At 50.2% G+C, this 24,861-nt stretch overlaps 1 protein-coding gene across 3 annotated transcripts in view; it reads right to left on the minus strand.

Annotated features, from left to right (window-relative positions):
* The window catches only part of ablim2 (actin binding LIM protein family, member 2), a 41,761-nt gene that overhangs the window by 15,267 nt on the left and 1,633 nt on the right, over positions 1-24,861 (minus strand). The window contains exons 2-14 of one of the 3 annotated variants that reach the window (XM_068599609.1): positions 18,812-18,964; positions 9,885-10,068; positions 8,872-8,984; positions 8,529-8,655; positions 8,173-8,266; positions 6,190-6,277; positions 5,860-5,918; positions 5,071-5,112; positions 4,516-4,593; positions 4,227-4,370; positions 3,899-3,934; positions 3,583-3,700; positions 1,336-1,587 (exon numbers count right to left, since the gene is read on the minus strand). In XM_068599609.1, the coding sequence (XP_068455710.1) occupies positions 1,336-1,587; positions 3,583-3,700; positions 3,899-3,934; positions 4,227-4,370; positions 4,516-4,593; positions 5,071-5,112; positions 5,860-5,918; positions 6,190-6,277; positions 8,173-8,266; positions 8,529-8,655; positions 8,872-8,984; positions 9,885-10,068; positions 18,812-18,964 (1,488 nt within the window). Of the gene's footprint in view, positions 1-1,335; positions 1,588-3,582; positions 3,701-3,898; positions 3,935-4,205; positions 4,371-4,515; positions 4,594-5,070; positions 5,113-5,859; positions 5,919-6,189; positions 6,278-8,172; positions 8,267-8,528; positions 8,656-8,871; positions 8,985-9,884; positions 10,069-18,811; positions 18,965-24,861 lie in introns of all 3 variants that reach the window. The other 2 variants (XM_068599607.1, XM_068599606.1) reach the window with 2 other exon arrangements.

Consider the following 24,861-nt stretch of genomic DNA (forward strand, 5'->3'; position numbering starts at 1 on the left):
AGTTCATACTAGTACTGGAACCAGTTCATACTAGTACTGGAACTAGTTCATACTAGTACTGGAACTGACTCATCTTCGTACATTGAGTGATGGTGACACAGACATACAGTCTCAGGAACAGTGCTGACTCATCTCTATGTTTGTCAGAGCTTTGCTTAAGGAATGCTGATAATATTAATATTTCATGTGCTTTAGTCAAAGCAGTCCTTCCTCATCTCTCCTCCGTGAAACCTCAGTGGCTCAGTTTTCATCTTCAAAACACTGCTCTGTCCTTCAGACTCATGTCAAGGTCGTAAGCAGCAAAGGAATAACACGTTGACAAGACAACAGGAGTTCATTCAGGGGAAACAACACGTGGGCTACAAGTCAAAGACTACAAGTTGAAGGCTACAAGTCAAAAACTACAAGTCAAAGGCTTCAAGTTAAAGGCTACAAGTCAAAGACCACAAGTTGAAGGCTACAAGTCAAAAGCTACAAGTCAAAGGCTTCAAGTTAAAGGCTACAAGTCAAAGGCAGGCAAACAGTCAGGACCAGAGAAGCTCCTCCTGATGCCATCAGGTCCAGGTCCATGCACGACAACAACCACGACACAGAACCACAACAGCACAGAACCGGCTCAGCGTCCACTGGAGGGACAAGAAGGAAGCTGGAGTTTACCGTGAGGAGGGAAACTGAGCTGCAGGGACGTCCTAGCTTTGGGGTCGGGTGGGGGCTCCTGTCTGAACCCTGAGGGTGAGGAAGACCAGGGGATGAGGAAGATGAAGCAAAGGGAGGTTGGAGCAGCCGTTCTGCAGGGTTACAGCGTGCAGGGGATGCAAACAGCTCGTGTGATGTGAGTCAGGGTGAGCTGTTGTCAGTAGAGTTAGCAGCTCGTGGCTCCGGTTCAAGCTATCAGGAACAGATCAGACGCCGGGCTCCGCCTCCCACCATCGTGGTCTACGCTGCACCCAGAGACCACAGAGTGAGGTTCAACACACGGTTAATGTGGCGCTGCACGCAGCCCATGCCGAGTGAAGCCTCGAGGTCACAGCACTCCATTCTGTGGGACCGGAGGCAGATACAGAGAGGACTCTTGCTGCAGCCAGGAAACACCTCACTTTCAAGATTTACATCCAGGATGTTTGTGTGCTTCAGCTCTTTTGGGGGAACATGAGGAACCCTGCGTTTGGGCTTTGAACCCATCACATTGCATCACATAACATCACATTACATCACATGACCCCCTGACAGCAAGAGCTCTCTGCCAGATCGGCTGGTTTAGTTTCTGTAAAGGTGCAATGATTCCAGCAAGTGGTCCAGAGTCTGTATCTGACGGGTCTCAGCGTGCTCTGATACCTCTGAAGTGAGGGATGTAGTTGTGCTGCTGCAGCATGGCCAGGGTGGTGGGGTTCAGGTGGAAAGACAAGCCTGCACTGCCCCCTACTGGCGAGGGCGAGTACGTGCCGCTGCCTGCAGCAGCAGAGCTCAGCGGGGGGGACGAGGAGTCCCCGGCCCGGCTGGACGGGGACCTCATGGCCCCCGTGAGGGATGGAGGCACCGCGAGAGCACAGGAGCTGCTGTGTCTACCAGCAAGAGGAGCCTCCGGCCCTGGAGGTCCAATCAGATCACAGGAGGCATGTTGAGGCTCAACGTGTGGAGGGTCAATATGAACATGAACATCTCACAGTAAGGCCTCACCAAACACACACTTATCATCATATTATGCTATTCAAGTCATTTCATGAAGTCCTACCACGCTCCTCAAAGGCGAAGTAGAAGAGTTAAGAACAGAAGATAATGATAAAGGTCTGAGATGGACTTCATCAACGTCTTCAAGGAGGAAAACTGTGTCAAACATATCTGTAACTTCTGTTGTTCCCCTCATGGACGAGCACAGTTCAGTGGTAAGGGAAGTGTGTAACGCTAAGCTAATGTAGCATGAAGCTCTGACCTGCAGCAGCTAATGTAGCATAGAGCTCTGAGCTGCAGCAGCTAATGTAGCATGAAGCTGACCTGCAGCAGCTACACACCTCTGCTAATACAACACAACACCTTCTCATACACAACGTGTTGAATCCATCACTTGGTCAGCGGCTCCAAGCTTCAGACTACGATACGCAGGAATCCCTCTGGCTTCACACCTGACGCTGTGAGTCACATGACCAACACTGAGGGCCAGTGTTGGTCATGTGACTCACACCTGATGCTGTGAGTCACATGACCAACACTGAGGGCCAGTGTTGGTCATGTGACTCACACCTGACGCTGTGAGTCACATGACCAACACTGAGGGCCAGTGTTGGTCATGTGACTCACACCTGACGCTGTGAGTCACATGACCAACACTGGCCAGAGACACAACAACAGGTCAACAGAGCTTCCGGTGGCCTGACATGGAGTCTGGATGAAAGTCTGCTTCCATCAGCACTGAGAGTCTAACGAGACGCCGATGAGTTCACCTCCAACGAGGAAAGTCCTGACGCCGATGCTGCAGAGTCTGGAGGGACGCACATTAACATAATCTACATCGTCTGAGGAAGTCTTTTCTGTCCTGCTGTCTTTTCCTCTGACATGGATGAAGAAGAACATATGTAGGGATCACATGTAGGGATCACATGTAGTGATCACATGTAGTGATCACATGTAGGGATCACATGTAGTGATCCCTACATGTGATCCCTACATGTGATCACATGTAGTGATAGTGATCACATGTAGGGATCACTACATGTGATCCCTACATGTGATCACTATCACTACATGTGATCACATGTAGTGATCACTACATGTGATCACATGTAGTGATCACTACATGTGATCCCTACATGTGATCACATGTAGGGATCACATGTAGTGATCACATGTAGTGATCACATGTAGGGATCATATGTAGTGATCCCTACATGTGATCCCTACATGTGATCACATGTAGTGATAGTGATCACATGTAGGGATCACTATCACTACATGTGATCACATGTAGTGATCACTACATGTGATCACTACATGTGATCACATGTAGGGATCACATGTAGGGATCACTACATGTGATCCCTACATGTGATCACTATCACTACATGTGATCACATGTAGTGATAGTGATCACATGTAGGGATCACATGTAGTGATCACATGTAGTGATAGTGATCACATGTAGGGATCACATGTAGTGATCACATGTAGGGATCACATGTAGTATGTAGTAAACATGGGTAATAAAACACATGGATTCACTCGTAGCCCAGCTGTGTGTGTGTGTGTCCTGTGTGTCTGTGTGTGTGTGTGTGTGTGTGTGTCTGTGTGTGTGTGTCCTGTGTGTCTGTGTGTGTGTGTGTGTGTGTGTGTGTGTGTGTGTGTCTGTGTGTGTGTGTCCTGTGTGTCTGTGTGTGTGTGTGTGTGTCCTGTGTGTCTGTGTGTGTGTGTGTGTGAGTGTGTGTGTGTGTGTGTGTGTGTGTGTCTGTGTGTGTGTGTCCTGTGTGTCTGTGTGTGTGTGTGTGTGTGTGTGTGTGTGTGTGTGTGTGTGTGTGTCTGTGTGTGTGTGTCCTGTGTGTCTGTGTGTGTGTGTGTGTGTGTGTGTGTGTGTGTGTGTGTGTGTGGTGCTACCTGGCCGGCTGTAGTTCTGGGGCGAGCGGCAGGGCGTGTAGCGCCCGACGCCCCCCATGGAGCTGTTGGAGCCGGGGCTGGAGGGCCGGCGCTGCCGGGGAGACTTCTCCCCATCGCCCTGCAACACAACGACAAGGAGTCAGCGGGAGGAACACACACACACACACACACACACGCCTCTGGAGGCAGCAGAGGGTTGTGAGCACGACTCCAGCTCTGATGGGCAGCAGTCACGTTGCACAAGGAAAACTAAAGATAGAAGCTTCATGGCATGTTGTCCAGGAGCAGATGAGGTCACGCAGTGACATCACATTACCTCAGTGGGAGCAGGGGAGAGCAGCTGGGGGGAGAGCTGATGAAGAGGAGGAGAGAAGCCCATTAGGACAAACTCATACGTGAGGTTATGAGTTCACATCCACAGGAGATGTCAGGAGGAAGAGCAGGAGAGGACTGATGCCGACAGTAGAGTCACTGTCGGCATCAGTCAGGGCGGGGGGGCGATGGAGGGACAGCAGGTCAGCACATGAACATACATATATTTACATATATTTATATATATATAGATATACACATATACAGGAGGAGAGGACAGCGATAAGTACGTCCAGCCCGGAGCGCTCTACCTCTCCGTAGTGCCGCTCTACCTCTCCGTAGTGCCGCTCCTCAGACGGGTAGCTGACGTATGGAGAGTAGGACAGCATGTCGGGCCGGTCGATGTTGTAGATGGCCTTGGTCTTTGGGAGCGCCGCCAGGTCCTTGTAGTCCAGCGTCTCCTCCCCCAGTCTGGCCTGGCAGCAGCAACAGGAGAGCAGTCATCATTACCCAGAATGCCCTGCTTGTACTCTGTTTCATGAAGCTGCAGGACATAGCGTAGCTGCTATGCTAACTGTGTGCTGCTGCCCCTGCTGGTGAGCAGAGGAGCTGCAGACTCACGTAGATGACTCTGCTGGGAGAGCCTGAGGCGCTGGAGGCCGGGACTGAAGTGATGCTCTCAGAGGAAGTCCTGGTCACCTGACACACACACACACACACACACACACACACACACACACACACACACACAGTTACACAAAAGACTAGTGGAAACGTTCAATATGTATTAAAGGTATTCAACCAGTTTGTTTTGTGCTCTAAACTATTAAAAACTAAAGATGTTCATGATGATAAACAGATTGATCTCCACCAGAGCATGAAGTATTCTGTTCATTGTTGGTGCATCTTCTTCAGCAAACAGCTGATTGTATTTCCATCATGAAGCATCAGGATGCTGTTAGTGCAACATGTTAAAGCACACGAGGACTCCATAGAATCATCATCATCATCAGTTAGTGAGTCACACTCTGCAGACTGACGCCTCCACGTCCTCGTCTGCATGCAGACTGCTGAGCAGCACGTTGCAGCTGCTCATCAGAGTGGAGCCAGGCGGCCTCATGGGGTCACGTCAGCAGCGCATGCAGCAGAGGGTTGTGGGTTCACACGCTCACCAACCTGCTGCTGTGGAACGGCAGCGAGCTGAATCCGGACCTGCTTCTGGAGGAGAAGGTGAGGAGGACATGTGAAGCTCACGTCCTGCTGGACTCATCGGTCTCAGTCTAAGACCAGTCTGGACTCTAGACTCTAGAGACTGGAGCTTCTGGACTCTAGAGTTTCTCAGGTTGAACTTGTCTTCACTACCAGAACCAATGTGTCCAATACTCACATGAACTACTGCTTGCAACACTGCTCTATAATATTTATCTGCTGTCCACATATGATACAAGCTGTCAAGAGATTCATGAAAAGGTTCCTGATACTCCTGAGAGCAACATGTCTTGTTGTTGTTCAGCACAACATGTGTTTGAAGAGGTTCCTGCTCAGACTCAGACTGGGTCGAGGCTCCATGAGCTCCATGATGCTCATTGATCAGGTTACTCACAAGGAACACAAAGACGCTGGAGTTCATGAGGAAAACTACAGGAAGTGCTTTTCATTTGATCTCATGTCTCTATTCAGTGACTAGACTGCATGTAGTCACACATTTAGTCACACATGTAGTCACACATGTAGTCACACATGTAGTCACACATGTATGACTACATGTGTGACTACATGTGTGACGACATGATATGTAGTCATACATGTAGTCACACATGTATGACTACATGTGTGACTACATGTGTGACTACATGTGTGACGACATGATATGTAGTTATACATGTGTGACTACATGTGGTCCCTCTGCTCTGTGTGAGCATGCAGTCATCATGAGGATGAGGTCATCATGATGACATCACCCACCTTGCTCTTCTCCTCCTGCTTGGCTGCTTGTCTGCAGGGAGGATGCCAGATGGACGACCCTGCAGACACAGAGACACACACAGGAAGTGACACGGCGCTGCTGGATCAGACATCCTGCTGCTCTGGAGCTCATGTATGATGTGATATCAACTGTTATGGCAGGTTCACTGTGACGTGTTGAAGTGTTCTTTCATAGTGTGTGTTGATGTGAAACACTTTGTGTAGCAGAGGTTTTCCTCTGGTCCATCATGTTCATCATGAATGTTTCATGGTTCATCTTCAGCTCTCTGAGACGTTGGAACAGCTCTCAGACAGAAACACAGACGTTACCTTGCAGGTACATCTCTTCTCCCTCTGCAAACATCAGCTCACAGCGGGCGCAGCGGGCACACGAGGGGTGGTAGTGCTTCTCTCCGGCCTGAGGACACAGATGTTAGGATGTTAATGGAGGAAGCAGAGCAGCGCCCTGTCTGGTCACGCTGGAGGACCACAGACAGAGAGCACATGAAGGACAGCAGAGGACTTCAGACCAGAAGGAAACACGCCTCATGCAGCTTCCCTCTGCGTAACTGTAACTCCATGTGTAATAATAATGACTGAAGAGCCACCGTGAGCACAGAGAGGAGGCTGCGCTTCCTCATTGAGCCACAGGAGGGAGCTCTACCGCTGCTCAGTGCAGAGGAACACATGTGATGTCTGATGCACAAACATGTGACTGATCAACATGTCTGATGCTCATACATGTGACTGATCAACATGTCTGATGCTCATACATGTGACTGATCAACATGTCTGATGCTCATACATGTGACTGATCAACATGTCTGATGCTCATACATGTGACTGATCAACATGTCTGATGCTCATACATGTGACTGATCAACATGTCTGATGCACAAACATGTGACTGATCAACATGTCTGATGCTCATACATGTGACTGATCAACATGTCTGATGCTCATACATGTGACTGATCAACATGTCTGATGCTCATACATGTGACTGATCAACATGTCTGATGCTCATACATGTGACTGATCAACATGTCTGATGCTCATACATGTGACTGATCAACAGCACAAGGGAACAGGTCCAGAGAGCTGCATGCAGGATGAGGAGCTGGGCTCATGAGTCCAGACCAGCATGAAGCCCTCGAGCACTGGGAGCCACCACCCAGCCGCTGCAGTGCCTTGCTCAAGGGCACTGCAGCGGCTCAGTACTGACGAGACTTTACAGTCTGGGTCAGGAACTGAAACTAGCAGCTCACCTCTGAAAGCAACACATCACACTGCTGCTCATGACAATAACAAACACACAACCACTACACAACGATTCACTTCAACCTGCTGCTCCATGAGTCTCTCTGATCTCCAGAAAGGTCGCGACCTTTTGAAAGCTCTTTGTTTCTGATTCATGTGTCCTCTCATCCCTCTCTCCTAGAGAGTCTCCTCCTCTCATCCCTCCATCCCTAGAGAGTCTCCTCCTCTCATCCCTCTCTCCTAGAGAGTCTCCTCCTCTCATCCCTCCATCCCTAGAGAGCATCTCCTCCTCTCCTCCCTCTCTCTAGAGAGTCTCCTCCTCTCATCCCTCCATCCCTAGAGAGAGTCTCCTCCTCTCATCCCTCTCTCCCAGTCTCCTCCTCTCATCCCTCTCTCCCAGAGTCTCCTCCTCTCATCCCTCCATCCCTAGAGAGCATCTCCTCCTCTCCTCCCTCTCTCTAGAGAGTCTCCTCCTCTCATCCCTCCATCCCTAGAGAGAGTCTCCTCCTCTCATCCCTCTCTCCCAGAGTCTCCTCCTCTCATCCCTCCATCCCTAGAGAGCGTCTCCTCCTCTCCTCCCTCTCTCTAGAGCGTCTCCTCCTCTCATCCCTCCATCCTGCTGAACCACAGTTCTTCACGTCGTCGTCCAGCTCACTGACTCTCTGCTCAAAGGTTTTGTGATCAAACTTATTCAAAGTAACACAAGTGAGAATGTTTAGTTCTAGACGCTCGTCTCTTGTCTCAGTCCACTGGCTAGACGCTGTGTGTGTGTGTGAGAGAGAGAGAGAGAGAGACAGAGAGAGCGAGAGAGAGAGAGAGAGAGAGAGAGAGACAGAGAGAGAGAGAGAGAGAGAGACAGAGAGAGAGAGAGAGAGACACATTGTGCTGAACAGGCCTAACAACAACAACAGACACAAAGGTGCAGGTGGAAGCAGCTGCTCACAGATCTGTACACTCATCTGTGTTCATGAATGCATCGTTACTTCATCTCTTCCTCCAGGTGTGTGTGAGGCTGCTAGCTGCTAGCGGCTAGCTGCTAGCAGCTGGTATTACCTCCAGGACTTTCCCAGTGATGTACTTCTTGCAGCTCTCACACTGGATGCCGAACATGGCGTGGTAGTCCATCTCGCAGAAGGGGATTCCATCCCTGAAAGAGCAACAGGTGCAGCTCAGAGCATCAGCATCAGGACCACGACACCGCCATGACGACCTGCAGCTGGTCACTAGTGCAATGTTAATCTGAGGATGCTCCCGCATTGTTTTTATGTAAACACACTCTGTGATTGTCTCAGCAGCATCTCCTCTGTTGTGTATGTAGTCCCTCATTGAAATACTACACAAGAAGCTATGCACTGTCACACAATGCCAGCATGCAGCAGCAGCTCTGCAGGCGGCAGCAGGGCACTCACTTGCTGATGTACTCTGCGTTGAGCACCTTGTTGCAGACTTTACACTTGAAGCAGCCGAGGTGCCAGTGCTTCTCCAGCGCCACCAGAGACTGCTCGCTCTTGAACTCCTTCCCGCAGCCGCAGCAGTCTGCAGGAACAGCTCGTTTAGTGGATTCATGAGACATGAGCTCTAAGTGGACTCTTCCACATGAGCTCCCTCTGCTGTGGACAGCAGGGACACTGAGAGTGGAATCACAGCATTTAAGAGATGCAACAAACAAACTGGTTCAATAAGCAGTTTATAAACTGCAGTGCACAAGTCTTGAGGCATGACTGATGTTCTGCAGAGACACAAAGTACTGACTGTGGACCGCCTGGATGGGAGCCGGGCTGCTGGCAGCCAGAGGCTCCGTGCACTTCTGGCAGATGCACTCCTTCCCATTGAAGGTCACGCGGTCGCCGGCCGGGAACGGCTGCCTGCAGACGGAGAGCAGACAGCAGACATTAGAGAGCAGAGAGCAGACAGCAGACATTATAGAGCAGACATCAGAGAGCAGACATTATAGAGCAGACATCAGAGAGCAGACAGTCAACGTCAATGTGAAACAACGTCAATGTTAGCCACGGCAGCAATATGTAGACGCTCCTATGTGACTCTGCAGCTGCAGGAGGCGGAGCTTTCATTGAAGACAGATTACACACTGATGGGGGGGCTAAGGTGCACCTGTCCATCAGGAGTAACACTGATGGGAGGGGCTAAGGTGCACCTGTCCATCAGGAGTAGCACTGATGGGAGGGGCTAAGGTGCACCTGTCCATCAGGAGTAGCACTGATGGGAGGGGCTAAGGTGCACCTGTCCATCAGGAGTAACACTGATGGGAGGGGCTAAGGTGCACCTGTCCATCAGGAGTAGCACTGATGGGAGGGGCTAAGGTGCACCTGTCCATCAGGAGTAGCACTGATGGGAGGGGCTAAGGTGCACCTGTCCATCAGGAGTAGCACTGGTGGACACACAGCTGCTCCCTCAGTGCAGAAGCAGTGCGGCGGTGTTGGCACGGCGGCTCTGGTGGCGCCTCGTGCTTCCTGCAGCGTGGACATTTGATAGCTGGAGTCACAGCCAGATCCTGAAGGGACTCCTCCTGGCAGACTGGGGTTATTTTAATCACTGTGGTGATCCGTTATACTTGAATGGACCAGACCTGTTCTCGTCTTCTGACCACTCAAAGCACTTTAACACCTGCAGGAGAGCCGTGAGGCTTTTCATTTGAAGAGTTATTTAGATGAGAGCTAAACAGTAGTGGAGGCTTGAAGATGATCTGGTGTCTGTGGTGTGGTTCTGCTGCTCTTTAGCAGGGTCTCTCCGGTCCGGTTGCTTACTTGCAGGAGGCGCAGACGAAGCAGCGGGGGTGGTAGGTCTTCCCCAGAGCCGACACCACCTCCCCTTCAATGAAGTCCTGGCAGCTGAAGCAGCGCGTCCCGTACAGGCGCTGGTAGTCCAGCGTACAGATGTACTCGCCCTGACGCACAAAGAACCCGCCCTGAGACAGCTCACTGCCACACACTGCAGGGGGGGATGAAGAGGAGGAGGGTGAAGGGGTAGAAGGACAGAGGAGGAAGACAGAGGGGAAAGAAAGGAGAGTGAGACATAATTAAACAAAATTGATGAGAGAAAACACTTTGTTCTCTCTGTCCTTCAGCAACACTCCTTTAATTCTTCTGGGAAACAATTACAGCTTAGATAAACTCTGTGACACACACACACACACACACACACACACACACACACACACACACACACACATGGGTGTGTTAAGCTATGACATACTTGGAGCCTGAGGCTGAGATCACACACACATGACATGTTCACACACACACGTGTGTCCGTGCAGGAATGTGAGTGAGGTCATCGAGGTCTCAGTGTAACCTGTCATGAACTGGCAGAGAGCTCAAACCAGTTAGGTAGCAATGGAGCCTTTGTGCTAGTAGCTGCTGTAGCTAGGCCCCGTTAGCATGTGTCCAGAGCTTAGCCATGTAAATAGCTATAAGATACAGCGCCGTGTACGGTGTCTGATGGAACGTTACTGTTGGAGCAAGAAGAGCCACCAGGACCCTGATGAAGCTCTGATGAAGCTCTGATGAAGCTCTGATGAAGCTCTGATGAAGCCCTGATGAAGCCCTGATGAAGCTCTGATGAAGCCCTGATGAAGCTCTGATGAAGCCCCGATGAAGCCCTGATGAAGCTCTGATGAAGCCCTGATGAAGCTCTGATGAAGCTCTGATGAAGCTCTGATGAAGCTCTGATGAAGCCCTGATGAAGCCCCGATGAAGCCCTGATGAAGCTCTGATGAAGCTCTGATGAAGCCCTGATGAAGCCCTGAGGCTTCAGGCTTCAGAGCCACTCGCTGAGAGGAGTCGGGTGCATGTGGTTTGGGTTAAATAACTACTGAGGGACATTAGGTACCACTGATAAGTCCACATGGACTGTGATGTCACAGTGTCCTGGATGTGTCCCAGCAGACTTACAGAGTAACACTTCCTGACGTTGTCTTGAAGGGTTTGCTTTCCTTCTTCTGGTCAAGGCAACGTCTTACTGAGATGTTGCACAACTACTTCCTGTGTGAACATCCACTAGCATACAGTACACTGATGAAGACAATGAAGACTTGGGATGCTATTCTGTGGTTTAAATACACAAACACTGAAGCTCAACACCTTCCCTCTACTTGTGTAACATCTCATTCTCCCTCTGTAACCCTTTAACACAACCGTTCTCCAGTCGCACTGTTCCACTTTGGTATCAGGCCTCAGAGGAGTTCCCACATGCTAATACAACAACCATAACAATGCGAGTGGGAATGTTTTCACAGGAAGTGGACGGCATACTTTCCAGCGGGTGGACCGGTTCCCTCTCATCCGGTTCAGAGTCTGGCAGCGGTGTAGGATGAGGTAATGCTGAGGCTGATCCAGTAAACAGCAGCAGACTCAAAGAGGACTCTGCAGCTCTCTGGTCCTGGTGGGACACTTTGAGTGTTAGCGCTTTCAACCAGGACCCATCGGGAAGCTCTAAACGTCCCCACAAGGATGGCAAGCCCAACCTCAGAGCAGCAGGTTCTGGCATTACATGGAGCTCTTTGATCACACTGATCCCTATGGGACAAGCTGCTGAGATCAAACTGCGAGTCTGGAGACACGAGACTCGTTTGACTTGTTTTGTCTTGGTAAAAACCTACAACAATGAAACACAAATGTGACAAGACAAACTCATTCTGACAGACTGGGCTTCTCTTGAAGGACTGGACATGTCACTTCAACTATTTGAGGCTTACGAGACGCCTGCAAGACGTCTCACTCTTACACTTCAGATTTGATTTGGACGTTCATCTGGAGAATGAAACACAGCTCTGTTACAGAGCGCTGAAGAGCTGAGGAGCTGAAGAGCTGAAGAGCTGAAGAGCTGAGGAGCTGAAGAGCTGAGGAGCTGAGGAGCTGAAGAGCTGAAGAGCTGAGGAGCTGAGGAGCTGAAGAGCTGAAGAGCTGAGGAGCTGAGGAGCTGAAGAGCTGAAGAGCTGAGGAGCTGAGGAGCTGAAGAGCTGAAGAGCTGAGGAGCTGAAGAGCTGAAGAGCTGAGGAGCTGAGGAGCTGAAGAGCTGAGGAGCTGAAGAGCTGAGGAGCTGAAGAGCTGAAGAGCTGAAGAGCTGAAGAGCTGAAGAGCTGAAGAGCTGAAGAGCTAGCGCCTCACAGAGCCGCTTCCTGTCAGCTCGCCTTTCAGTCGGGTGTATTTATACCTGCACTGCCAGCTGGCGCAGACTGCAGACTGTAGACTGCAGGCTGCAGACTGTAGACTGTAGACTGCAGACTGTAGACTGCAGAGTCTACAGTCTGCAGACTGCTCTTCTGACTGTATTATCAGTCAGCAGCTGAGCCAGATGAGCCGTTCATGGTGTAGAGAGAATAACATCCTTCTGGAGGGGAAGCTGATGAGTAGAAGGTAGATGATGAAGAGTATCATGTGACCAGTGAATGAAATGTCTCTGTGTCGTGTGAACAGTCCTAATAACTTCATGTCAGACCGGTGACCTCTGGTGTGTGTGTGTGTGTGTGTGTGTGTGTGTGTGTGTGTGTGTGTGTGTGTGTGTGTGTGTGTGTATGTGTGTGTGTGTGTGTGTGTGTGTGTGTGTGTGTGTGTGTGTGTGTGTGTGTGTATGTGTGTGTGTGTGTGTGTGTGTGTGTGTGTGTGTGTGTGTGTGTGTGTGTGGAAGATAAACTGAGAAAACGTGTCCTTCTAACTCTCCACCTCCAGAGGCATCATTTACAGACACGTCATGGTGTCATGAAATGATATATTTATAAGATGTATATATTTATATGATGTATATATTTATATGATGTATATATTTATATGATTTATATATTTATAAGATGTATATATTTATATGATGTATATATTAGTATGTACAGTATTTGTCCTTCCATGAGCGTGACCTTCACTGCTCCTCATGTTGCACAATGACTCGGCCGAGTGAGGGGGTGATGGAGGCGGTGAGAGGGTGATGGAGGCGGTGAGGGGGTGATGGAGGTGGTGAGGGGGTGATGGAGGTGGTGATGGGGTGATGGAGGTGGTGATGGGGTGATGGAGGCGGTGATGGAGGTGGTGATGGGGTGATGGAGGCGGTGATGGGGTGATGGAGGTGGTGAGGGGGTGATGGAGGTGGTGAGGGGGTGATGGAGGTGGTGATGGGGTGATGGAGGCGGTGAGAGGGTGATGGAGGCGGTGAGGGGGTGATGGAGGTGGTGAGGGGGTGATGGAGGTGGTGATGGGGTGATGGAGGCGGTGATGGAGGTGGTGAGGGGGTGATGGAGGCGGTGATGGGGTGATGGAGGTGGTGAGGGGGTGATGGAGGCAGTGAGGGGGTGATGGAGGCGGTGATGGAGGTGGTGAGGGGGTGATGGAGGTGGTGAGGGGGTGATGGAGGTGGTGAGGGGGTGATGGAGGTGGTGAGGGGGTGATGGAGGCGGTGATGGGGTGATGGAGGTGGTGAGGGGGTGATGGAGGCGGTGATGGGGTGATGGAGGCGGTGAGGGGGTGATGGAGGCGGTGATGGGGTGATGGAGGTGGTGATGGGGTGATGGAGGTGGTGAGGGGGTGATGGAGGCGGTGATGGGGTGATGGAGGTGGTGAGGGGGTGATGAGGGGTTGATGGAGGTGGTGATGGAGGTGATGAGGGGGTGATGGAGGTGGTGAGGGGGTGATGGAGGTGATGAGGGGGTGATGGAGGTGGTGAGGGGGTGATGGAGGTGATGAGGGGGTGATGGAGGTGGTGAGGGGGTGATGAGGGGGTGATGGAGGTGGTGAGGGGGTGATGAGGGGGTGATGGAGGCGGTGATGGAGGCGGTGAGGGGTTGATGGAGGTGGTGATGGAGGTGATGAGGGGGTGATGGAGGTGGTGAGGGGGTGATGAGGGGGTGATGGAGGCGGTGAGGTGGTGATGAGGTCCCAAGTGTTGAAACACAAGCGTCCACATGCAGTATGTATCACAGGCACAATACTGCATGCATGTCAATATTGTCCTTTTATGTGTGTGTGCTTTCCTTTCCCCCAACAGGTGTGTGAGGTCAGCCCCTCTGGCTCAGTGAAACACACACACACACACACACACACACACACACACACACACACACACACACACACACACACACACACACACACAGCCTGTTCAGGTCAGCCAACACCCTCCTGAGAACATCACAACCATCTGCGAACACAGCAGCAGGATCCCGCTGCCTGCAGTTCACCGTGTGTCCAGCAGGCTGTCAGCTGACAGAAGGAAATGAGTTCCAGCTGCGTCGCTGTTCAGGAACAACGCTGTATGGATGGAGCTCTGCTCCCCACAGCCACTGGGAGTGATGTCATGAACCATGTGACGGAGGCCCGGGTACAGATGAGAGCACGTCCTGCTGCTCATCACCTGAGAGGGTTCACCTGTTTCCCTCGTCGTCACCACATGTACTTATTGTGAAAGATGAAGTCCTGATATGAGTGAGACTCACCGTCTTGAGGGAGCTGAACGAGACCTTTAAGAAGTATTTGTATTCATAGTTTCTCCCACGCTGCTCATGCAGACTGCTGCTCCATCAACAGTCTGGAGGAGCTGTGTTTGTGAGGAGTGTAGTGAATGTGTCACAGAGGAGTCTTTCCTTGTCACAACTCATCACTGTTGTTATGCAGCTTCCCAACAGGGTGTGACCACATCGCTGCGTGTTGGAGTAATGCATGCTGTGTGGATGACGTGAGGGAAGAAGTCTGTTCTGTGCTTTACTGCAGCTCAATGGCTGCTGCACATGGACCATTAGTTTAGAAAAGGATATTTACAACCACAGGACATCTCTACAACTCCAAATCATTTTATTATATATATATATATATATATATATATATATATATATATATATATATATATATATATATAAAATCATCGTTATGTTCGTCCATTACGATGATTTTAAAGCGAACAACAGAAATAAATAGAAACAGGGCGTCTGACAACTTCTATAACTTGTGAATGACCTGTAATTATATTACACTAATAATGAATTATTAAAGTGTATATAACCCTTTAGAGTAGACATAAATGGTATTTGGGTGACTTGGTTAGAGACTAACTGCTCATCACATATAACTTTACTTCATCAACCTGTTCAAACGATGTCAGACACTCAGACATGACCAATCTCAGAGGCTCCAGGCTCTTTCTACCAGGTCACTGAGTCCTGATCCGGTCAGCGTTTACATCTCTGCTGAGGCTGTTAGCTGTTAGCTGTTTACTGTTAGCTGTTAGCTGTTTACTGTTAGCTGTTAGCTGTTTACTGTTAGCTGTTTACTGTTAGCTGTTAGCTGTTTACTGTTAGCTGTTAGCTGTTTACTGTTAGCTGTTTACTGTTAGCTGTTAGCTGTTTACTGTTAGCTGTTTACTGTTAGCTGTTTACTGTTTACTGTTAGCTGTTTACTGTTAGCTGTTTACTGTTAGCTGTTTACTGTTTACTGTTAGCTGTGAGCTGCTACCAGTAATGCTAACGAGGCTAACATGAGGCTGGCTGGCACTGTTAGCCGCTGGCTAGCACCCAGGCTGCTTGTGCCTGGCAGTAACACGATGAGGTCACCGGCTCGATTCTCCACCAGCTTCATCTGGATGTCCTTCATAGAGTGCAGCGGGTATTAATTAATTAATATTAATACACTTCACCTCATTTTATCATCAGCTGACATCCATTAAGGATGTGCTAACAGAACCAATGAGCTACTGTGTTGAACTTGGCTGCTAGCAGACACACACACACACACACACACACACACACACACACACACACACACACACACGTCTCCTTGAAGCTCTCAGCCGGGTGTCTTTGTCTCCACTCCTCAGGTTCACATTCCTGTCACATCTGGACGTTTGGTAACATCAGAGGATCAGTGAGTTAATGTAATGTGCTCATGCGTTGGCGCCATGGACCGGAGCGATGGCGTGTTGACTGACCATCGCTATCACACAGCTGAGCGTCTGAGTCCTCATGAGCTCCATCGCTTCCTCATCAAGCTCTTTAGCAAGAAAGTCAAACAACTTGAAGAAACGTGCTCCTTTCATCATGACCTCCAGTTCCTATGAAACAATGACTTCCAATTATTAACATCTATCAAGAGTCTCCTTAATGATATAACATAACTCTAATATACAACTAACATAACTATAATATGACTCCCTCATTAGTCCAACCCCAACGCTGCAGTGTACTGAGTGCTCTATGAGCATCAGCAGGACTGTAGAGGGTAAAACCAGCTGCTCTATGAGCATCAGCAGGACTGTAGAGGTTAAAACCAGCTGCTCTATGAGCATCAGTAAGACTGTAGAGGTTAAAACCAGCTGCTCTATGAGCATCAGTAAGACTGTAGAGGTTCAAACCAGCTGCTCTATGAGCATCAGCAGGACTGTAGAGGTTCAAACCAGCTGCTCTATGAGCATCAGCAGGACTGTAGAGGTTAAAACCAGCTGCTCTATGAGCATCAGCAGGACTGCAGAAGTTAAAACCAGCTGCTCTATGAGCATCAGTAAGACTGTAGAGGTTAAAACCAGCTGCTCTATGAGCATCAGCAGGACTGTAGAGGTTAAAACCAGCTGCTCTATGAGCATCAGCAGGACTGTAGAGGTTAAAACCAGCTGCTCTATGAGCATCAGCAGGACTGTAGAGGTTAAAACCAGCTGCTCTATGAGCATCAGCAGGACTGCAGAAGTTAAAACCAGCTGCTCTATGAGCATCCGTATGACTGTAGAGGTTAAAACCAGCTGCTCTATGAGCATCCGTATGACTGTAGAGGTTAAAACCAGCTGCTCTATCAGTGTATTCTTGAACAAGAACATAATGTCCAAAACTGTTCAATAAATCCAGGGTCAGGATGTGATGATCATGTAGCCTCACAGAGGGGAGGAAGGAGGATGGAGGACGTAGGATGGAGGACAGAGGATGGAGGACGTAGGATGGAGGACGTAGGATGGAGGAAGGAGGCGAGCAGAGAGCAGACTGTCTACTGGTCAGCGTGAGATTCAGGGCCACATTGTAGCGACATCATCGGGAGCCTAGCAACGGAGTGTGTGTTGACAACAACAACAGCCTGACATGAGGCCCATGTGAGAGTCTGGGCTGGGTGGGACCCACACACACACACACACACACACACACACACAGTTCAAGTATGACACCCAACCCAAAGCACACACACACACACACACACACACACACACACACAGAACACACACACGGTTCAAGTATGACACCCAACCCAAAGCACACACACACACACACACACACACACACACACACACACACACACACACACACACACACACACACACTGGCCCCTCTCACACTCATCACTATATTCAGACACGGTGTCGCCAACACGATGCTGCAGCTGATCACACATGAACCATCACTTTGACTTTCTGAATGTGATGTTACCAAACGACCAGCAGCAACATGCTCATAGAGCAGGTAGAGCAGTGACAGGCTGCTCTGTCCTTCAGCTGCTCTGTCCTTCAGCTGCTCTCTCCTAAAGCTGCTCTGTCCTTCAGCTGCTCTCTCCTTCAGCTGCTCTGTCCTTCAGCTGCTCTCTCCTAAAGCTGCTCTGTCCTTCAGCTGCTCTGTCCTTCAGCTGCTCTCTCCTTCAGCTGCTCTGTCCTTCAGCTGCTCTGTCCTTCAGCTGCTCTCTCCTAAAGCTGCTCTGTCCTTCAGCTGCTCTGTCCTTCAGCTGCTCTGTCCTTCAGCTGCTCTCTCCTTCAGCTGCTCTCTCCTTCAGCTGCTCTGTCCTTCAGCTGCTCTCTCCTTCAGCTGCTCTCTCCTTCAGCTGCTCTGTCCTTCAGCTGCTCTGTCCTTCAGCTGCTCTCTCCTAAAGCTGCTCTGTCCTTCAGCTGCTCTGTCCTTCAGCTGCTCTCTCCTTCAGCTGCTCTGTCCTTCAGCTGCTCTGTCCTTCAGCTCTCTGTGAGGTTGAACATCCTAGAAACTGAAGGTTTCCTGCTTTCTGGTCTCTGCATGAGGGCAGTAACTAGCTAGCTCACGAGCTAGCATGAGGAAGCAGCCCGACGTTGCACAACATCTAGAGAAGCTTCCAGAATAAGCCTTCAGGACCAAGTCAGTGCACACAAGCAAACAGAGCTGAAGGTATCAACATATTGACTGAACAGATACGTAAAACAAGAAGAAGCCATAACTGGATATGAGTTTGCACCTCAGGAGTCACAATGTGAGGAATACTCTCCACCCCTCAGACGTGACCTCCCTCATGCCGCTGCACTCGCTTCTCTGTTAAAGCTTCCTGTGAACTGATCGTCTCAGTGTGTATTTTAAGTGTGTTTCATTCTTTAAAAAGGTCTTAAAAAGGCTCCTTAATTACTGCTTTACATGAAATGTCCTGATTCATGTGTATTTCCGTTCAGGAACTAGTCCAGATGAATTCCCTTCCTCCCACAGCTCTTAATCCACACAGCATCCTCAGAAGATGAGCCCCATGGTGTCCAGTGTCTTCCTTTAATGTCCATGTTCAGTCTGTTACCTCTGAAACCGATCTAATCTACAAAAAGGTAGATGTTGGTCATCGTACCAGATGAACGCTCACAAAGGGAGAATATGAATGTATTTATGTGCTGTGCATCCTCATAAATACAGATTCATGCTGCGACTCTGCAACCAGAGCGCTCACAGAGGTGAGCTGTGAGGATGGAGGCTGTGTGGAGGCAACAGCTGAGCGCTGGGTCTTACCTTTACAGGCGAAGCACTTGATGTGGAAGTGTTTGTTCTGCACCCGGAGAGCCTCCCCTTTGCACGGCTTGCCACAGTTCTGACATGGGATCGGTCCTCCTTGCTTTGGTTTCTGCTGCTCCAGAGGGCTGTGGACAGCCTGCTGCTGGAACACTGAGGACAGAGGAGAGGTCGCTCATTATGCACAGGACACGCTGCAGACACCATCACTGAGGACAGAGGAGAGGTCGCTCATTATGCTCTCTCCCTCCCACAGGACTAGATGACTCCTTTCACCCCTTCATCCCTTCACCCTTTCATCCCTCGCCTCTGGTCCGGGTCCTTCCCTCTCTTTCCGTAGCACAATAAACAATCTAAACTCGTATTCTTGTTGTTGTGGTCTTTACTAGTGAAGTAATTGTGGAGAAAATTCTGGATATTTGAAATTAAATATGTTTTAGTTTTGGCAATAAAATACTGTTTTATTGCCATGTTCCTCCTGAATAATTATATATCTGTTTTATTGTCATGTTCCTCTACTGCAAAAACTTCACTGATCCAAAAATACCAGCTCCTCACTGAGGACGTCACATCAGACGATTTCAACACAACAATAATACTTTTATATATATTCTTAGATTAATGTGGACACACACACACACACACACACACACACACACACACACACACACACACACACACACACACAGAAAAGCAGAGAGAGATAGAGCGTCATAGCGTTCACAATAAGAGCAGCTGCTGGACTCCACGGCCTCTATAACTCTATAACTCTATAACTACCCGCTGACATCACCAGCACACATCATAGTTCCCCTCATCATCACCTTGGCAGAGGATGCTCACATCCTGAATGAAATGAAAGCCCTCTGTGTTCTCAGGGAGCTCATCGGCCTCCATGGTTACTGGTAATTGGGCTGAGAAAGAGGTTCATGAATGAACTGGTTTAGACACAGAGGAAGCTGAGGGATAATAGCTGGGAGCCAAAGCTGCTGCTGGACGTCCTGCTGCTGGACGTCCTGCTGCTGGACGTCCTGCTGCTGGACGTCACGCTGCTGGACATCATGCTGCTGGACGTCCTGCTGCTGGACGTCCTGCTGCTGGACGTCCTGCTGCTGGACGTCCTGCTGCTGGACGTCCTGCTGCTGGACGTCCTGCTGCTGGACGTCCTGCTGCTGGACGTCCTGCTGCTGGACGTCATGCTGCTGGACGTCCTGCTGCTGGACGTCACGCTGCTGGACGTCCTGCTGCTGGACGTCATGCTGCTGGACGTCCTGCTGCTGGACGTCACGCTGCTGGACGTCCTGCTGCTGGACGTCCTGCTGCTGGACGTCCTGCTGCTGGACGTCATGCTGCTGGACGTCCTGCTGCTGGACGTCCTGCTGCTGGACGTCCTGCTGCTGGACGTCACGCTGCTGGACGTCCTGCTGCTGGACGTTCTGCTGCTGGACGTCCTGCTGCTGGACGTTCTGCTGCTGGACGTCCTGCTGCTGGACGTCACGCTGCTGGACGTCATGCTGCTGGACGTCCTGCTGCTGGACGTCACGCTGCTGGACGTCATGCTGCTGGACGTCACGCTGCTGGACGTCCTGCTGCTGGACGTCATGCTGCTGGACGTCCTGCTGCTGGACGTCACGCTGCATGTCCACTGCGTTTGCTGGGTGCTTTATGGGCACAGTGATTTAAATTAAGTGAAAGCAAAGCGTTTTACTGTTTTTCTATAATGTGGAACAAGAAGTCACATTCAGCCACCCTGATACCTTCCTACCAATAAAGTTATGAAGACTTTTGCCCAAATTTTCTACAGTTTGATCCACAAAGTAGATCTTTACTCCTAGTCAAAGTGAAAAGTGTGCCTCTGTGATGACTGAACATGCTTGAGGTCAGCAAACGTAATCAAAGTATATGATATGTTTTCTTTGGGTGATGCTAGAAGAGCTGCTGTGATCCGGTCCATGTGTCTGGATTACAATCTGATCTCTGACTTGAAAACCTGCTGACTTTCAAATTGAACCAAGACAAGAATATGGATTTTGTCTCTGGGTTCTATTGTTGGGCGTGGGAGAGCTTTATGGAGCGAACACGAGGCCTCGCCAACCAATAAAGAAAGAATGCAGGAGGGGAAAGCCTTGAGTCCTCGTAAAGAAGCTCTGACGCCGGGTGCATTGCAGCCATCTGGAAAACAGTCCAAAAGTGAGACCGGGTCGGCAGCAGGGATTGGTGGAGCCGGAGGGGTTCCGCCCCCTGATCCGACCCAGCATGCACCGCTCTACCCTTGCACCTGTTGGGTTGGGGGTTGGGGTCCAGTGTCCTTACTTCCTCTTCAAACAGCAAAGAGAACAGAAGGCAGGCAGGGGATGGTCTGTTGGGCCAGATGTACGATCCAGCAAGTTCTCCCAGACGTCCAGCAACCGAGACCCTGGCTGAGATGTACGGGTCCAACGCTCTGCCAGCGGCTGCTGGAGCAGTGATGGAGTAGTGATGGAGCAGTGATGGAGCAGTGATGGAGCAGTGATGGAGCAGTGTTGGAGCAGTGTTGGAGCAGTGATGGAGTAGTGATGGAGCAGTGATGGAGTAGTGATGGAGCAGTGATGGAGCAGTGATGGAGCAGTGATGGAGTAGTGATGGAGCAGTGATGGAGTAGTGATGGAGTAGTGTTGGAGTAGTGATGGAGCAGTGATGGAGTAGTGATGGAGTAGTGTTGGAGTAGTGATGGAGCAGTGATGGAGTAGTGATGGAGTAGTGTTGGAGTAGTGATGGAGCAGTGATGGAGTAGTGATGGAGTAGTGATGGAGCAGTGTTGGAGTAGTGATGGAGTAGTGATGGAGCAGTGATGGAGCAGTGATGGAGCAGTGATGGAGCAGTGATGGAGTAGTGATGGAGCAGTGATGGAGTAGTGATGGAGTAGTGATGGAGCAGTGATGGAGCAGTGATGGAGTAGTGATGGAGTAGTGATGGAGCAGTGATGGAGTAGTGATGGAGTAGTGATGGAGCAGTGTTGGAGTAGTGATGGAGTAGTGATGGAGTAGTGATGGAGCAGTGATGGAGCAGTGATGGAGCAGTGATGGAGTAGTGATGGAGCAGTGATGGAGTAGTGATGGAGTAGTGATGGAGTAGTGTTGGAGTAGTGATGGAGCAGTGATGGAGCAGTGATGGAGTAGTGATGGAGTAGTGATGGAGTAGTGATGGAGTAGTGTTGGAGTAGTGATGGAGTAGTGATGGAGCAGTGATGGAGCAGTGAGCAGGTTGCTGTTTGGATTTAATCAGTGTGTTGATAACACTGATGAGAAAACGTTTCTCTTCTCATGTCCTTCTTGAGAGCTTCATCATGGCAGCAATCTGCATCTTAATGTGTAAAGCTTTTGAAAATTCAAAGTAGTCAGGAGATCAATCTTTCTTTTCCATAAGCTCAACGTCCTGTATGTCCATGCTACACATTGTCCTGTAGGTCCATGCTACACATCGTCCTGTAGGTCCATGCTACACATTGTCCTGTAGGTCCATGCTACACAACGTCCTGTAGGTCCATGCTACACAACGTCCTGTAGGTCCATGCTACACATTGTCCTGTAGGTCCATGCTACACATTGTCCTGTAGGTCGTCACTGCTTCAGCCAATCAGCTTGTAGCTGCGTCACTGCGAGCTACACACTCAACAAAGTCACGCCTGTTTGCTTCCTGGCTCCTGGATGGTGGAACGAGTCGTCTCCCTGACAGCACTTTGTCGTTTAACCTCATTGTACTTTCCTGATTCTTGTTGTTCGGAGTTTGTCCTCATGGTTGAATGCACGTATTGTAATACTTTGGATAAAAGTATCAGCTAAATGGCATGTACTGTGATAATGAAACTATGAGGGATACAGAAGTGGCCACTAAATATCAGAGGTGTGTTTTGCACCAACGACTCTCCGTCCTGTTGTCCAAGCAAGCAGCAGCAAAGAGGTGAAAGGTTAAGATCTCAAAGCTCATTCCTGTGCTCATGAAGACAGAGCAAGCTGTGAGAAGAGATGCAGAGTGGAACGTAACAGAAAGGAACATAATTCAGTTGGTGACGTGAGGACGTCATGAGTTTCTCTCTTTGATTGAGCAATGAGAGGAGCTGTGTCCTGCAGGCGGATCAAGAGCCCCCCCCCCCCCCCCCTCCCCCCAGGACCAGTTGTCCACGTTATCAATCAGCCAGTCGTGGCTGCCCTCTGGCTGACAGCCACGACTGGCTGCGCTGTCACAAAGGTCGCCGCCAGGCAGGCAGCAATCTGAGCAATGCAACTCTCCATGAGCTGCACACGGTCACACCGCTGGAGGCCTGCAGGGCAGCACCACACCGGCTGCACTGAGGCCAACGACAGACACACAACAGCTCTCTGACGAGGAACCTTACAGGATGCACTGAGGCCAACGACAGACACACAACAGCTCTCTGACGAGGAACCTTACAGGATGCACTGGGGCCAACGACAGACACACAACAGCTCTCTGACGAGGAACCTTACAGGATGCACTGAGGCCAACGACAGACACACAACAGCTCTCTGACGAGGAACCTTACAGGATGCACTGAGGCCAACGACAGACACACAACAGCTCTCTGACGAGGAACCTTACAGGATGCACTGAGGCCAACGACAGACACACAACAGCTCTCTGACGAGGAACCTTACAGGATGCACTGAGGCCAACGACAGACACACAACAGCTCTCTGACGAGGAACCTTACAGGATGCACTGAGGCCAACGACAGACACACAACAGCTCTCTGACGAGGAACCTTACAGGATGCACTGAGGCCAACGACAGACACACAACAGCTCTCTGACGAGGAACCTTACAGGATGCACTGAGGCCAACGACAGACACACAACAGCTCTCTGACGAGGAACCTTACAGGATGCACTGAGGCCAAGGACAAGGAACACATGCAGGGTCTGCAGGGTCTTGCTCAAAGACACTTCAACCGAAAGCGTTTGATGCTGATGGAATCTGAAGACCGTAGAGACGCTCCTGCAGCACCTCCACCTCTCCCACTGGAGAAGGCGTGTGTGTTACATGCACAGAGGAACACACACTCTCGTCTCAGATGCTGTTTCCAGAAGCTCACCTCCCTAAAAATAGAGCGTTCCCTGAACTCACGGGACCAGAGTCTCTGCAACAGCCTGCGACCCTCAGAGCTGCTGAGATGTTCACCACACACACACACACACACACACACACACACACACACACACACACACACACACAAGAACCAGGAGACAACACAATGCTGCTACTTTAAAGAGAATACATGGCATGAGGTTGTTACCTCAATGATCATCTCCCTCACTCCATCATCTCACTCCATGAACCTGCCTGGGGGAAGTCATGTGACCGTGTGTGTGTGTGTGTGTGTGTGTGTGTGTGTGTGTGTGTGTGTGAGGGATGCCCTGCTCATCTCCACACTGGTCCTCACAGCTGGGTGGCAGCAGCAGTGAACAGACAGTGAGGTGCACACAGCGTGACTCATGAAGAGAAAACGCTGCGTCAGCTGTTCAGCAGGAACGAGCCGCTTCAGCAGCACCAGACGCTTCCTACCGACAGACACACAACATGAGGCGTAACACAACATGAGGCGTAACACAACCTGACGCGTAACACAACATGAGGCGTAACACAACATGAGGCGTAACACAACATGAGGCGTAACACAACATGAGGCGTAACACAACATGAGGCCTAACACAACATGAGGCGTAACACAACATGAGGCGTAACACAACATGAGGCGTAACACAACCTGACGCGTAACACAACATGAGGCGTAACACAACATGAGGCGTAACACAACATGAGGCGTAACACAACATGAGGCGTAACACAACATGAGGCGTAACACAACATGAGGCGTAACACAACATGAGGCGTAACACAACATGAGGCGTAACACAACATGAGGCGTAACACAACATGAGGCGTCCGAGTGTCCACTGAGGGACTTTAATGCCTGATGGAGACGCAGTGACTGTGTTCTTTAAACCTGACTGCAGTTTATTGTGTTTATTGTCTGTTGTGTCTGGAACTAT

This window comes from Clinocottus analis, unplaced genomic scaffold (genome assembly GCF_023055335.1).
Source record: "Clinocottus analis isolate CAN_PGR_092001 unplaced genomic scaffold, fCliAna1.0.p SCAF_49, whole genome shotgun sequence".
In the NCBI taxonomy this organism is placed as follows: Eukaryota; Metazoa; Chordata; class Actinopteri; order Perciformes; family Cottidae; genus Clinocottus; species Clinocottus analis.